Source organism: Tenrec ecaudatus, chromosome 18 (genome assembly GCF_050624435.1).
Source record: "Tenrec ecaudatus isolate mTenEca1 chromosome 18, mTenEca1.hap1, whole genome shotgun sequence".
In the NCBI taxonomy this organism is placed as follows: domain Eukaryota; kingdom Metazoa; phylum Chordata; class Mammalia; order Afrosoricida; family Tenrecidae; genus Tenrec; species Tenrec ecaudatus.
In genome coordinates, this window is record NC_134547.1 from 48128734 (window position 1) to 48144372 (window position 15639).

Genomic DNA, 15639 nt, shown 5'->3' on the forward strand with positions numbered 1-15639 from the left:
AGGCACGTGGAGCTTTGCGTCTGGACAGCTCACGGAAGTGCTGTGGTTGGAGTGGGGGGGAGGAGCTCACCCTTCAGCCTGAGAGGGGGGGTGATGAGGTTGGGTAGGGGCGATGGGGAAGGAGAGGAGGGGCAGAACTAGAACCAGTAGAACATGGTGATCGATTGAGAAGGGGACTTGACCATTTGTCGGCCACTGGACATCCCCTTGCAGAGGGGTCTTGGGGAGGAGACGAGCCAGTCAGGGTGTGATGCAGCAATGATGAAAAATACAACTATCCTCTAGTTCCTAAATGCTTCCTACCCCGCCACTATCATGTTCCCAATTCTACCTTGCAAGTCTGGCTAGACCAGAGGATGTACACTGGCACAGATAGGAACTGGAGGCACAGGGAATCCAGGGTGGATGATCCCTTCAGGACCAGGGGTGTGAGTGGTGATACTGGGAGGTAGAGGGAGAGTGGGTTGGAAAGAGGGAACCAATTACCTGGATCTACATGTGACCTCCTCCCTGGGGGATGGACAACAGAAAAGTGGGTGAAGGGGGTCGTCGGACAAGGCAAGATATGACAAAATAACAATCTATAAATTATCAAGGGCTCATGAGGAAGGGGAGAGCGAGGAGGGAGGGGGAAAGATGAGAAGCTGATGCCAGGGTCTTAAGTGGAGAGCAAATGTTTTGAGAATGATGAGGGCAGTGAATGTACAGATGTGCTTTCCACAATTGATGTACGTATGGATTGTGATAAGAGTTGTATGAGCCCCTAATAAAATGATATTTGAAAAAAAGAAAAGGGGGCTTGAAGAGGACCTCAGTGGAATCTGGGGAGGCAGAACCGGAGCATGTGTGGAAATTCTTTGCAAACAGTTGATAGGAATACCACCTGTCCAAGTGACGCCGTGTGACAAGCCCCACAGAGGCTAGCGATGGTGCGTGGGCCTGTCCCTCCGAAGAGAAACTGAGTCACCGTAGCATCGAAGGACATGACCAAGACGCCACCTTGATCAGACCCTGGGGAATACGGGCCTCCCAGGGCCCTAGTTGGAGGGGACTTTTCAAGTCCCTGGAGGCTCCGAGAGGAGGAGAGTGGGGGTCCCCGCTGAGTAGCTCCGAGCCGCAGAGAATTTCCTCCAGGTTGGAGGAAACACGACTTCTTCTTTCACATTTGAATGTCAGAGAAGCTGGGCTCACCAGTGACTAACTGCGGCTGAACTTGTGGGTGTGCAGGGCTTATATAGCAGACCTTTCTGACCCCCAGTGACAGCAGACATCTGGACGCACTGGACAGGAGCATGGCCAACCTGCAGACTCTACTCTGGGCCGTCCTTGTCCTCCTCACCTTGGCGCTCCAGGGCACCGAAGCAGGTGAGGCGGGGGAGGGGGGGCTCCCTGCAGAGACCAGAGTCGGCCACTGGCCACGGACTGCCTTCCTCACATGGCCCACGGAGTCTTGGGCTAATTGCAGCGCTTCTCGGGGCCTCGGTTTACCCATCCATTAAGTGGATGTTCTGGAAGGCCTGGGGTCTAGGGTTTGTCTCAGCCGAGTTGGAGGCTTCTGGTGGGTATGGCCTGGGGAAGCCCTGCCTCAGAGAACCTGAGCATAGACTCATGGAGATAGCAAGGAGGGGTCACTAAGAGGGGATGGCTGGAATGGGGCAAGGCCATCACGGGGGTAGGGGACCCTCCCTGGGAGAGCTGGCCCTGCTGTAGCATCGGTGCTGCAGAAGCTGCCACTGTCAGGGGTTCCTGGCTTCTCTTTACCCCCGGTGAAGTCGGGTGCCCGGCGTGGGCAGTCAGGCAAACATGAACAAGGGTTGTTCTGTTTCTTAGGTGTCCTGAGAGGATTCTCTTGCACGAAAGATCTCGTGAAGTAGAGAGGTTAAGTGACTTGTCCAAGGTGGCCGGGTGACTCAAACCCGGGTCTTTGTGACTCCTCTCTGCCTGAGCCCTGCTCCCGACTCTGGCACGCCCTTAGGACCATAGATGGGTCCTTTGCCTCTCTGGACAGTCACCCTACCCGTTGCATGGTGGAGAGAGTGCAAAACGTCAGCCCGTGGACAGCCGCCCTGGAGACTGTGCTGAGCTGTTCCCCTGACTCAGCAGGGCTGGGACTGGGGGCAAACTCGCAGGCATTGCTGATGCTGTTGGTCCCTTTGACTAAATAGCAGGCGTCTAAGATTCCCTGAGCCCCAGAGTTCCATCAGAGCTCGGGTATCATCAATGTCAGTCTCTGCCCCTTGACCTGAACGTCCCAGTAGACCAGGGGTCTGAGGATGGACTCTTGGAGGTCTCAGACTTTTCTGGACACCTTTTACATGGAAACAGAAAACCACATGTCTTCCCTGGAGCCTAGAGGGTCGGGGGTTGTGACCTAGGGTAACTCCGTTTGTGACAAGCTGGTCCCCCCCCCCCGCCCCGGCAGGTCCCTATGGTGCCAACGTGGAAGACAGCGTCTGCTGCCGGGAGTATATCCGCTACCCCCTGCCCCACCGGGTGGTGAAAGACTTCTTCTGGACTTCCAGCTCCTGCCGGAAGCCTGGCGTGGTGTGAGTGGGGAGCTGGGGAGGGCCGGGCAGCTGTGGCCCAAGATGCCCAGGTGCAGAGGGGTTGGGTAGGCCCAGAATGGGGGAATGCTGCCCGGCGAGGTTGGGCATCTCAAGAACAGAAGTCATGTGGCCATTCGATAAAGATGATCCAGTCCCTGTTCGGGGCCAGGGGAACGTGCTGCAGAGCCAGGGCCGGCCACGGGCAGTGCTGACTTCATGGAGGTGCTCCCTCAGCAGCACGCTGGGAGAAGCTGGAAGCAGCCTTGCCTGCCTAGAAGGAGAGTAGTAAGGGCTGAATCCAGGTGCCAGGCACCCTGCTGAGACTGGGCAGGGGAGCCTGCTTCTCCTCCCAACAGCCTTAAAGGGGATGCGAACATATACACACTCCTGGAGGGAAGGGACTTCCCCGGCCTGAACTCATGTCCTCGTCATCGTCCACCCTGAGCCTCTCATCTTTTCCTGTGCGCTCCTCTTCTTGACCTCTTTCTCCCTGCTCTGGGGCCAGCCTTCGCCGGCTCCTGCTACCAAAGGGCCCAGTCCTTTTCAGCCACAGCCAGAAAGGGAGGGAGCCAGCTGCCCATGCAATCAGACCCTGGAGTGGGGGCTCCATCCTCTCCTCCTCCTCCACCCTGCCAACCCTTCTCTCGGAGGTGGGTGTGCAGGTGAATACCAAGGAAGTCAAAGCCAGAGGCCCGCCCAGGGCACCTGGCACTTCCATTCAGCCGCAGTTGTCCCATCTGTACAGCGGGACTGGCGGCAGCATGTCTTCTTCTTCATCTTAAACGCCTGTTCTTGCCAAGTGCCAGGTGCTGCCGTCGGCACTCTGCCTACATGAGCTCAGGCCATCCTCGAAACAAGTCCATGAGTGCGTACTTCCCCGGGCTCCTTTTCACAGATGAGGAAGCAGCCACAGGGGTAGGGGTAGGGTGGGGGTCTTCAGGCCCCGGGGACATCAGAGGGTGCCTCACCAATAACCTGGAAGTGCACATGGCACTGCCCAGGGTGCAGCAAACAGTCACGCCATCAATGCTGACTCAGGGATCCCATCGGACAGGGTAGAATTGCCTCTGTGGGTTTCTGAGATGGTCCCTCTCTGTGAGGGATTATCTGTCCTGGATTCCCTGTGTTTCCAGTTCCTATCTGTACCAGTGTATATCCTCTGGTCTAGCCAGACTTGTAAGGTAGAATTGGGATCATGATAGTGGGAGGGAGGAAGCATTAAAGAACCAGAGGAAAGTTGTATGTTTCATCGCTGATATACTGCACCCTGACTGGCTCATCTCCTCCCTATGACCCTTCTGTAAGGGGATATCCAATTGCCCATAGATGGGCTTTGGGTCTCCACTCCTCACTCCCCCTCATTCACAATGATATGATTTTTTTGTTCTTTGATGCCTGATACCTGATCCCTTCGACACCTCATGATCACACAAGCTGGTGTGCTTCTTCCATGTGGGCTTTGTTGCTTCTGAGCTAGATGGCCGCTTGTTTATCTTCAAGCCTGTAGGACCCCAGATGTTATATCTTTCAATAGCCGGGCACCATCAGCTTTCTTCACCACATTCGCTTATTCACCCATTTGCCTTCAGCAATCGTGTCAGGAAGGTGAGCATCATGGAATGCCAGTTTAATAGAACAAAATGTTCTTGCATTGAGGGAGTACTTGAGTGGAGACCCAATGTCCATCCTTAATACTAAACCTATAAATATATGCACATAGATCTATTTCCCCATCATATATATATATATATATGCCTGTATTTAGACCTCTATAAAAACCCTTTGCCTCCTAGCTCTTTCCTCTATTTCCTTTACTTTCCTCTTGTCCCACTATCATGCTAAGCCTTCATTTGGGTTTTAGTAATTCCTCAAGCCCTACCAGTCTTCTCCCACCCTCCTCACCGCTGATTTTGGATCACTTGTTGTTCCTTTGTCCATAGGTTTGTTAACACCACTTCCTTTCCTCCACTTCCCTCTCTCCCATGTCCCCCTGGAACCATCCATCCAGTTGTTTTCTCCTCCAGATGGTTTATCCAGTCTATCTTTTTTTTTCTTCTTTTTTTACATTTTATTAGGGACCCATACAACTCTTATCACCATCCATACATATACATACATCAATTGTATAAAGCACATCCATACATTCCCTGCCCCAATCATTCTCAAGGCATTTGCTCTCCACTTGTATCCAGTCTATCTTATTTAGATAGACTTGCAGAGATAATAATATGCAGAAAAACAAGACAGAGCAAAACAAAGGAAGAAAAGTAAACAAAACAACAACAAAAAAGGAAAAGCCTGTAAATAGTTCAAGGTCTGCTTGTTGGCCTTTAGGAGTGTTTTTTCGGTAGAGTCTGATGGGGAGCCATGCCTTGGCCCCAAATCCTATTTTCAGTACTCCCTCGGGACCCCCTTTCTCTGCTCGCCTTGCTGTTCCGTTGCACGCCATTTGTGTTTTAAGGGAGGCCAGTCTTAACCCCACTCCTGCCATCATCGGCCAAGCAGAGGGACCCCACCCCACCCCCTGCCCAGGACCTGGTCAGGTGTTTGCCCCTGCATGGGCCATGGACTTGCTGTGTGGCCTGGGCCAGAGTTCCTTGTCTCTGTGCCTGGAGCCTCTCTAGGGGCCTGGCAGGGGCTGCTCTCCAAGGGCCATGCCCTTGACGTCCAGGTTCTCAGTGCACCAGGCGCAGCCAGATCTTACCAGCTGCGGTGCTCTGGTAAACGGCTTCTTCTCTTTGGGCTTCTGGGTAGAGTCAGACTCCCTCAGAGGGCCGCCGTAGCACCATAGGGCTCATGTGCCCGGGAGGCTGTGCAGGGGCAGGCAGCGCACCGCTCTGTTGTACGTCAGGTGGCCATGGGCGGGCACCATCTCCACAGCAGCAGCAACAATGTAGGATCGCTCTGAGAATTCATTCAGTGAAGCCTCTTGAAAAGGCTCTGGCCGGCTCCCGGCACAATGCCACAGCGCCCACTGTGCACCTTCCTGACTACGGCTATGGAGCTAGAGATGCATCAACTCATCGTCAAAGCCCCGGGGGGTGGGCTGTGGTTATCGCCCCGCCCCCATTTTACAGATGTGAAAACTGAGGCTCCGGAAAACTAAGGGACTTACCCCAGATCACACAGCTACCAAGTGGCAGTCGCACGACTTGAGCCCAGAAAGACAAACTTCCTTCAAAGCCATGCTCTGGGCTCCTCCCCAATACCCTCTCTCCCAAGGCAAGGGCAGGGATTGTTTCCGACTGCTAGGAACGCTGTTCTGTGGCTTGACCAGGCACCCAAGGGTGGGGCGGAGGACAGGGGACCTTCTTACTGCTTCCCACAGAGAAACGGGCTTGGCATGCAGCTGACACCTCCTGCATACTGAAGCCTGCGTGTCCGAGCAGGTGACTCATAGAGGCTCAGCTCTTGGCGGGGGACTGGGGAGGGGGAGGTAGCATGAAGGCGGTCTGCTAAAGGGCTTCCCCGTCTCCCTGGTGTCCACCCTTCAGCCTGATAACCATGAGGAATCGGGAGTTCTGTGCTGACCCCAAGACACCCTGGGTGAAGAGGATTCTCCAGAAGCTGAATTCCTGAGGAAACTGCCCAGTGACCATGCCCTTGGCTCCTCCCAACACTCGGCCGTGACAACTGCTCCCCAACATCCAGCCTGCGCCAAGGTCTCCATGGTCCCTGATGTCCATCTCCACGGCTGCCTGCACTGGCCCTCCCCACCTCCCCTCTAGCCCTTCCAACCCACCATCTGCCCTGCAGTAAGGAGTCCCCTGCTCCAAAGCCTTCCCCGGCTCCCCACTGCCTTAGGCTGAAGCCAGAGCTCCCACTCCTGGCACCCTGACCCTCTGGGTCCTGTCTCCAGCCTGGACCCTCTTCTCTTCATGCTTGGTGGGCTCCCTGTTCTCCAAGTCGACGCCACCCTTCTACTTTGGGGCCTTTGTGTGGTCTCGTCCTGAAACCCAGAGCACCCTCCCCATCACTTTCACGTGCCCCCTTGTCACCCGCCGTTCAAGGTCATGCTCAGTCCAAAATGCCAACACCCAGCTTCACTTGTTAGACTTCCCCTGGCTCTCTGCCCATCTGAACAGCCCTGACCACAGTCGGCCCAGAGCCCTGGGGCTTTGGCGCTTGTCTTCCAGCCCCACTGGCTGGGACCAAGGTCCACATCAGAGGGACTTTGGTCTCTTAGGTCCCATAACAGCCTGACTCACAGTCAGAGCTCAGGGACTGCTGCAGAGGGAATCGGGACCCGGAGGTCCCTTCCCTACCCCTCTCCAGATCTGGGCTCCAGAGCAACTAGAAAAAGGCCAATGGGGTCCATGGTGAAGCCCCGAATTTGTCCAGATTCCTCTTCCTTAACTATCTGGCCTTCTTATAATAGAATCCCCTTCTCCCTTTCCTCCGCCTCCTGTGGCTTCCTTCTTCAGAACAGCCCACACTTCACTGCCTCCTCCTCCTTCTCCAAAGAACTGACACCCACATGCAGGCTACGATGTTACAAGCTCTGGGTCTGTTGGTAGATGAAAATGGCAATTTTTTGGCCCTGGGAGGCAGGAGCTTGTGGTAGCCAGCTCTCTCTCTCTCTCTCTCTCTCTCTCTCTCTCTCTCTCTCTCTCTCTCTCTCTCTCTCTGTGTGTGTGTGTGTGTGTGTGTGTGTGGAGTTGAATGAAGGAGCCCTTAGGGCCAAGCTGAGAGCTGGGATTTGGGACTTTTCACCACCTCCCTGGGGATAGAAGGGTCACCAGATAAAGGAAACCAGCCTCACCTGTGCTTTCTCCCTTCCCAGGGCATCTGGGGCAGCTGAGCACGGTGGCTGAGCCGTGTGACCCTGGGGAGGCCATTAGGCCTCTCTGAGCCTCCCTGGCCAAATGAGGATGGGAAGATCCACCTTCACAGGGGTTGGGAGCTCAGATTCCAGGGTGGGAAATGACATTTGGTCAGCCAGAAAGCTCAGGGTCTTCCAGGATCTGAGTCCCCTCAATGCCCAGGCCATCTGTTGGCCATGGGCACTGGAAGTGCTGGCCTGCCATGAACAGGGCCCTCATGTGTCCTGGGATCCCTGCTCCACTCCAGGCATCTGTTCTAAACTTACCCCACAGGGCTTCTGGAAAATAAATTCTCTAAAACAGCTTCCCTTTTGGTCTCTTGGCATGTATGGGGTTGTCCTTGTGAGGTAGCTGGAGGTAGGGTGGGTGGTGGGTGGAGGGCACCGTGACTCCCTCACTTGGAGAGACACCACTGACATGGAGATGTGAGGTGGCTTTTCCAAAGTCATCCAGGGGCAATGGGTGGGGGAGGGGTGGGAAGGATGGGGGCAAGGATCTGAGCGGCAGATGCCCAGGTGCTCACAGGAAAGCTTAGTACTTTGTCACCAGACCTGGCCTTCCTGGGAGTAGCTGCCTAGAGGCTCTCCTGAGACTCCCACGTCGAACACTTTAAGCAGGTGTTTTCACTCATTCATTCACTCACTCACTCACTCACTCAAGAAGCCAACTTCAGCCTTCCCTCGTTAAGGATGGACAATGGGGAAGACGGAGAAAGTGTAATTATCTGGAAAGGCTACCTCCTAACAAACAACTTCCAAACCTCAGTGGTTTAACTCAACCGAAGCTTATTTCTTCTTGGAGGGGAGTCTACACGGACATTGCGCTCAGTGAGTGACCTTCTATACAGTCCCCCAGAGACCCAGGCTTCTGCCTTCTCTGGGGTCTCGGCTCCCAAAAGGGGATGGTGGACTATGGAGAACTATGGGAGAGCTCTCTGCATCAGACCAGGAAAAGGGGCTCATCACGTCTGCCTACGTGCCATTGGCAGAACTGTCACATGGCCACACCTGGCTGCAAGGATTCTGGGAAATATGGGCCAGATGGGTGTGTCCAGGAGGCAAAGGACGTGGGTTTGGAGCACAGCTGGTTCTGGTGCTGAGCTCCTTGAGGCTCCCCTGAGCTCCCTAACTCTCCACATTCCCAGTGTTCCTGGGCAGAGCTCGCACGCCAAGAACAGAATAAGCACCTCTCTGCCCTTGGAGCGCTATCGTGAGTTTTTCAAGGTCAGCAGTCCTTCAAAGGGCATCTTTGCTCCGTGTGTAGTTTCCAGGACAGCAGCTCCCGACACAGAGTGCTCATGGAGGGGGTGTGAGACGTGCCAGGGAGAGTGGACCAGGAGCAAGTCCACCTCTGCCTCTCGCGGACTGGGGATCTGGAGCAAGTGACGTTGCCCTTGTGAACCTTTCAGTGAAAAAGTAGGGGTGGAAGGGCCAGTTAAACCCCCTATGGGTCCACACAGCTGTGAGAGTCTGAGGTGTGAGAGTATGACTGGGTGTGCGCCTAGACCAAGGAAATGCCACTGATCCCAGGGGCAGGGCTCACGGCTGACCCCTCCCCATCCAGGAGCCCCCCAGGAATGTCCAGGGCTCCCCATCCTGCTCACCACAGCTGCTTCTGTTCTGGCTCTGGGGCCAGGGAAACCCCTGCAGTTCCACAAGCACAAGCAGGCTCCTTATTCTCCAGATGAGGAGCTCTGTGCTGCTGAAATATACCGGGCAGGAACCCTCTTATCTGCTGTCCACGCTGTTCATTTTTCTAATCATCGCTCTAGTTGTTGCTCAGCGAGAAACTTCCGGCTTCCCTCAGCCCCTCACCAGCATCCTCACGCCATGCCCGGCGGTTTGGTCCTGTCCTGCATGGTGGTTTCAGGTCAGGAGAGGTGTGCGTTGGGGCCGTATCCTTTCGCTGGTCTGCCTTCAATCTGCCCGCTGAGCAAATCCTCCGAGAAGATGCACCACGGGAAGAAGATCGTGGCGCCAGGCTTAGAGTAAGGTTTCCTAACAACCTTGGGCTTGCAGAGGACACATCCTGGCTTCTGAAAGCAAGGGGCACTTGAAGCGCTGGCGGAGGAAGATCAAGGACTGCAGCCTTCAGGGTGGAGGACAACGCAACAGAAAGGAAACAGAAGGCCTCAGACCTGGGCCAAGAGGTGACAGGATAAGAAAAGTAGAAGAATCAAGGTTGTCCAGGATTTCACCCTGCTCGGATCCACAATCAAGGCTTCAGGAAGCAGGAGTCGAGAAAGCCGAAGATGGGGAAATCCCACGGCATAGGAGGAACTCTTTCAAGTATTGAAGAGTCCAGGATGTCACTGTGGTAGTTCTAGAATTATCAATTTGAGTGAGGGGGTGGAGTCTAGTCTGTCAATCAGATCATAGCAGAGGAGGCTTCTGTGTGGGCGTGGCCTTCTGAGAATTCTGGGAAATCTGGTACTTCCTCCTTGGAGCTAGGAGACTCTCTGCTCACACCCTGGGAGACATAGCAGCTGACAAGACACATGGACCCACCCAGATGCAGAGACCTCTGCCAGCGCTGAGATGTTTCCAATGCCACTGGATCCAAGGACTTTCTACCCACTGGCCTGTGATCGTCTACATTCAGCGTCATTGCATGTGTTTCGTGAGTCTGAAGAGGACTTTATAGCTTGTTATCGGACATATGGGCCAATATTGTACTTATAGACTTGATCTGGACTGGGTTGGGATGTTTTCTCAATGTTCAATTCCTATTGCATATAAACCTCTCCCTTATATACATATGTGTGTGTGTTTTTAAACATTTTATTAGGGGCTCATACAACTCTTATCACAATCCATACATATACATTCATCAATTGTACAAAGCACATCTGTACATTCTTTGCCCTAACCATTCTCAAAGCATTTGCTCTCCACTTAAGCCCCAGGCATCAGGTCCTCTTTTTTCCCCCTCCCTCCCCGCTCCCCACTCCCTCATGAGCCCTTGATAATTTAAAGATTATTATTTTGTCATATCTTGCCCTATCCAGCGTCTCCCTTCACCCCCTTTTCTGTTGTCCGTCCCCCAGGGAGGAAGTCACATGTAGATCCATGTAATCGGTTCCCCCTTTCCAACCCACTCACCCTCTACCCTCCCAGTATCACCCCTCACACCCCTGGTCCTGAAGGTATCATCCACCCTAGATCCCCTGTGCCTCTAGCTCCTATCTGCACCAGTGTACAACCTCTGCTCTATCCAGACTTGCAAGGTAGAATTCGGATAGTCTACCCAGACTCACACAGAGGATTAAGGACCCAAGTCATGGTATTTTCAATCACCTCATCAGCCTGTGAAAGTTGGACAATCAATCCAAAATACCACAGGAAAAAAATGGATGCGTCAGAATGATGGTGGCAGCCAGCAGAGCCAGCAAACCTGGCTTGGAAGAGGGGCAGCCAGAATGCTCCTGAGAAGCAAGGATGGCGAGGCCTGTCCCTCATGTGCGCTGGACATGTGGTCAGGAGAGACCAGTCCCTGGAGAAGGACACCATGCTTGGTAAAGAGGAGCAGTAGAAAGGAGGAGGGTCCTTGGGGAGTTGAACTGACACTGTAGCTGCAAGACTGGACTCAAACCCACGAATCGTTGTGAAGATGGCAGGGGACTAGGTGGCCTTGGGTTCTGTTGAGCTCGGGGCTGCTGTGAGTTGGAACTCACTCCCTGGCACATAACGATGGCCCACTCCTTCCTCGGAGCTCATGGGACTGACCCTGTCATTTCCTGCATTTCCCAGGGGCTAGGATTCTCCCAAGTCAAAAAGGAAGGGCGTGTTCAGCCTCCCTAGAACTAAAAGAGCTGGAGGGAAAAAAAAGCAAACCTTGAGTTGTCATAGGGAAAGTTTCTATGGGCCAAATAGTGAACAATGCCAAAAACATCAAAAGAAGTTGGAAAGACGATACAGGGTCACCCACCAATGTTCTCAGGTGAGGATGGCGCAGGTCTGTGCGGCGTTTCCTTCTGGTGTGTGTCGGGTCCCTATGGGTGGGTACCAACTCGATCACACCTAACAACAACAACAACAACAACAGCAGCAGCAGCAGCAGGCTATTCCTTCCCTCGGTCAAAATCCTGGCGATGCCAGGTGCCTGTGGGCTAACAAAACCTGAGGCATTTTTTACCTGAGTGTTTACCCTAGAATGGCAACCCTCCCGCCACCCCTGCCCCTCCTCCACACCCCTGAACAAGCATTCTGTAAAAGCCCCTTTCTTGTGAATTGGGTGAAGGTTTCCCGAGCAGATCCATTTTCCACTCGGCGTTTCATACACATTTTGGGTCATCTCCTCATTGGTTGCCATGACCACAATGTCCCAGTACATATAACTCAATTGAAAAAAAATCCTGGCTGTCCACCCATTGCAGAATGCCAACATTTCATCCGTCCCACGCCCCTCTGTGACTGCCAGATCACAGAGCAGCGGAGACCTCTGCGATAGCAAGGCATACGTGTCGGCTTCCCAGGTACCCCTCCACCCCTGGAATGGGGCGGGGAGCACCTGGCTGGATGTGCCTCCCAACAGGATGCAGCGTGAGCTGCACAGAATTACTCAGAAGGGCGTCCTGCCAAGAAGGCAGAGGGGAGATCTAATCAGGTCTTGATATCATTCTTCCAGTTTACAGGAAACGCATGAAATAGAGGAACGGCCGGTCGCTCAAGTGCCTTCACAAGGAGAGGATCGTTCAAATTCGGAATGAGGGCCTTTCTTTAAGACTCTTCAGAAAGCCAATGGCCTCAAGAGAAAGCAACCCTTGGCTAGTGAGTTGACTCCACCGCATAGTGACCCTATAGGACAGTGTGGAGCTGCCCCTTTCGGTTTCCCAGACAGTCTCACCCCACCCCACCCTGGAGCGGCTGGTGGTTTCAAACTGCTGATCTAGTGGTGAGCAGCCTAACCTGTAACCATGTGCCCCGCTATGCGGCCAGGGCTCCTTGCTGGGTGACTGCTGTTCGTTCGGTACCATCAAGTTGGTTCCAACTCACAGAACACAGCGCTGCCCAGTGCTGCCCGGGGCATCCTCACAATGGTGATGTCAGAGCCCATTGCTGCCCATCCATCTAGTCGACGCTCTTCCACTCTTTTCTCTGCCCCTCGACTTTAGCAAGCACGGTGTCCTTTTGTTTTCTAAATCATTTTATTGGGGGCTCATACAGCTCTTATCACAATCCATCCATCCATCCATCCATCCATCCATCCATCCATCCATCCATCCATCCATGCATCGAGTCAAGCACATTTGTACCTTTGTTGCCTTCATCGTTTCAAAACATTTTCTTTCGACTTGAGTCCTTGGTATCAGCTTTTCATTTCCTGCCCCCCCCACCTCCCTCATGAACTCTTGATAATTTATAAATTGTTATTTTTTTCATGTCTTTCACTGTCCGATGTCTCCCTTCACCCACTTTTCTGTTATCTGTCCCCCAGGGAGGGAGTTACACATTGATCATTGTGATTGGTTCCCCCTTTCTCCCCACACCTTCCCCTTCCCCTCCTGGTATCGCTACTTTCATTATTGGTCCTGAGGGGTTTATCTGTCCTGAATTCCCTGTGTTTCCAGCTCTTGTCTGGACCAGTGTACATCTTCTGGTCTAGCCAGATTTGTAAGGTAGAATTGGGATCATGATAGTGGGGGGGGCGGGGGGGTGAGGAAGCATTAAAGAACTAGAAGAAAGTTGTATGTTTCATTGGTGCTATACTGCACCCTGACTGCCTCATCTCTTCCTTGTGACCCTTCTGTAAGGGGATTTCCAATTGTCTACAGATGGACTTTGGGTCTCCACTCTGCACTCCCCCTCATTCACATTGATATGATTGTTTGTTCTGGGTCTTTGATGCCTGATACCTGATCACATCGACACCTCATGATCACACAGGCTGGTGAAGCATAATGTCCTTTTCCCTGACCGGTCTCTCCTGATAACATGTATAAAGTACATGAGACCAAATCTCACCATCTTCAGTTCTAAGGTGCGTTCTAGCTGTACTTTTTCCAAGACAGATTTGCTTGTTCTTTCGGCAGTTCATGGAACTGGGTCCGTGCTGGGTTCCTCGCGTAGACTAAAAAGAAGTCACAACCGAAAATGATGATGAACCTAGACTGGGCCTCTGTTCAAAAGTAAAGAGACTGCTTACAGGGCAGAGAACCCTGGTGATCTAGTGGTTACAAATAGGGCTGTTAGTCACAAGGTCAGCAGTTCAAAACCACCAGGGGTTCTGTGGGAGAAAGACAGGGCTTTCAACTCCTACAAAAAAGTCACTGTCCTGGAAACTCACAAGGGCAGTTCTACCCTGTCCTATAGGGTCGCTATGAGTTGCAATCAACTCAATGGCAGTGAACGCTTAAGGGCTCAACAATCAAGAGCTTGCTGGCTCACGGAAAGGTTGGCAGTTCAAACCCATGCAATGGCTATGCAGGAGAAAGGGCTGGCCCACCACTTCCCTAAAAAGTACAACCACGTAAACCCTATGAGACAGGTGCCTGTCATGTAAGGTCACTGGGAGTTACAGTTGATTGACAGCACGACCCACAAAGGTTATGCGGCTTCCTTGGGGGCCATGGAAAGTCTGGGAGCTAGAAAGAGGTGGTGGCCCCAGGGTCTTGTGAATGTACCAACTGCTGTTGGCCCGGGCACTTTAAAAGGCAGCTGTATGCTGTGTGCTTCTTGACAGGATGAACAGAGAGAGAAGAAGAAGAAAAGGAAGAGGTGGAAAGAGAGAGAAGAAAGGATAAAACACATTTGTGTTTATATCCAGTTCCCTCCATCATCCGCCCACCCCCTCCTCACCCCACCCCCCTCACCTGGGTCCTCTGCCCATGGACAGAGCAGAAAGAGAGCCCTGGATCCCCTTTCTGGTCACCCTGGCCCAAGTGGGGGGTTGGGCATCAGAAACATGACGCTTCCTGACCCGGAGTCCGCCTGGGCTGGGACAGTCACTGAGCGTGAGTGAGCAGGAGTGGACATTGGCCTCTGGGTGCTCCACCCTTTCAGCCTGTCCCTCCAAATCCTCATCTGCCTCCCCCCACACCCAGGCACCACTGTGCTTAGGCGGTATTGGCTGGAAGATGAAAGGTTCCCCAGACTTGGGAACCCTCTGCCCAGCTCAGCCAGGGACCATGACTCACAGACCACTGATTTCTTTGGACTGGCAGCCCAGGACAGGATGGACACAGTGAGGTTCTGGCCCAAGGGGATGCCAGGCTCCTGCTGGCTCCTCAAGAGTTCCAAGGGCTGCCCCAACTCTTGCCGGGAAGTCGACCATGAAAGTCGCTCTGTGCTGAACCCCACTTCTGTGACCCCTGGCGCCAGCTTTGGGGAAACCTGCTGGCTGGCCCCACCTGCTCCTCTGGCAGAGAGTGAACTTGGGGTGGCAGAGCTGGGAAGACCCCTCCCCTGGATTAGCTCAGCTTTCCCTAGCCCAGTAGAAAGCACAGAAGCCTACTTCTCCAGGGTTGGGCAGCGAGCAAGGAGGAGCCAAGCGGCAGTCTTGTTGCCCTGGTGGGCCCACAGGACCTAAGTCAGGGCTGGAAGGGGGCACAGAAGAGGAGAAGGAGAGGGACCGAGAGCCCAGGAGCCATGCACACCCTGCTTGTGCCAAGCGCCCTTCTCTGTGGCAGGGAAGGTAGAGGCTCTATGGGAAAGGGACCAGTCCTGCTCTTTCCTGGCCTCAGTTTCCCCAAGTGTCCAGGTGAAGCGGGAGTGGAGCATCCCTTCAGTAGCCACTGCACTGAGCCCCTGTTTGCTCAACCCCATGCTGGGTTGGGGGGTGGGGGGGCTGCATCCAATAAGGCTCCAGGACATCACAGTTCAGCATTGTATACTCTTAGCCCAGGGGGTGACAGTTGGGGTCTCTCATGGCATGGGGGGGGGGGGGCAGGAGATCTCCCAGGCGAGAGAAAAATGTGTCAGACCCGAGCCCTTGGACAGGCAGGCGGACAGGGGAGCATCCCAGCACATGGCCCTGTTCTTCTGTGTTTTTGTTCCTTTGAGAGCTAGGACCCCAGGACAGATCTCCTGAGGGGGCTGGAGGGTGGGGGTGGGGGGGGGCTGCACCAGCTGCTGGGAGGGAGTGACAGCGCAGCAGGGAGGAGAGGTGGCACTTTGAACCCCTGCACTCCTGACCGGCCTCCAGGGCGGCGGGCTTAGGGAGGCCTGTCCTGTCACACTGTCACATTCCAGGCGCAGCCGGGCCCTCCGTTCCTTGGCAACATCCCGAGAATTCAGCCATCCTGCTCGGGTTCCCTTCCCCTCCCCTCCCAC

General features: G+C 54.0%; 1 protein-coding gene across 1 annotated transcript; it reads left to right on the forward strand.

Annotated features, from left to right (window-relative positions):
* The first annotated feature begins 1292 nt into the window (after positions 1–1292).
* On the forward strand, positions 1293–6125 carry CCL22 (C-C motif chemokine ligand 22). Its single transcript, XM_075536703.1, has 3 exons — positions 1293–1365; positions 2423–2546; positions 6041–6125. The coding sequence occupies exons 1-3, from the start codon at positions 1293–1295 to the stop codon at positions 6123–6125; spliced, it is 282 nt and encodes a 93-aa protein (XP_075392818.1).
* Positions 6126–15639: the final 9514 nt, after the last annotated feature.

What these genes read in the sequence shown, in the direction of transcription:
- CCL22 (XM_075536703.1), top strand. Translation starts at nt 1,293, where the DNA reads ATGGCCAACCTGCAGACTCTACTCTGGGCCGTCCTTGTCCTCCTCACC. An exon ending in GCTCCAGGGCACCGAAGCAG is followed by an intron (nt 1,366 to 2,422) that starts GTGAGGCGGGGG and finishes CCGCCCCGGCAG; the next exon opens with GTCCCTATGGTGCCAACGTG. An exon ending in TGCCGGAAGCCTGGCGTGGT is followed by an intron (nt 2,547 to 6,040) that starts GTGAGTGGGGAG and finishes TCCACCCTTCAG; the next exon opens with CCTGATAACCATGAGGAATC.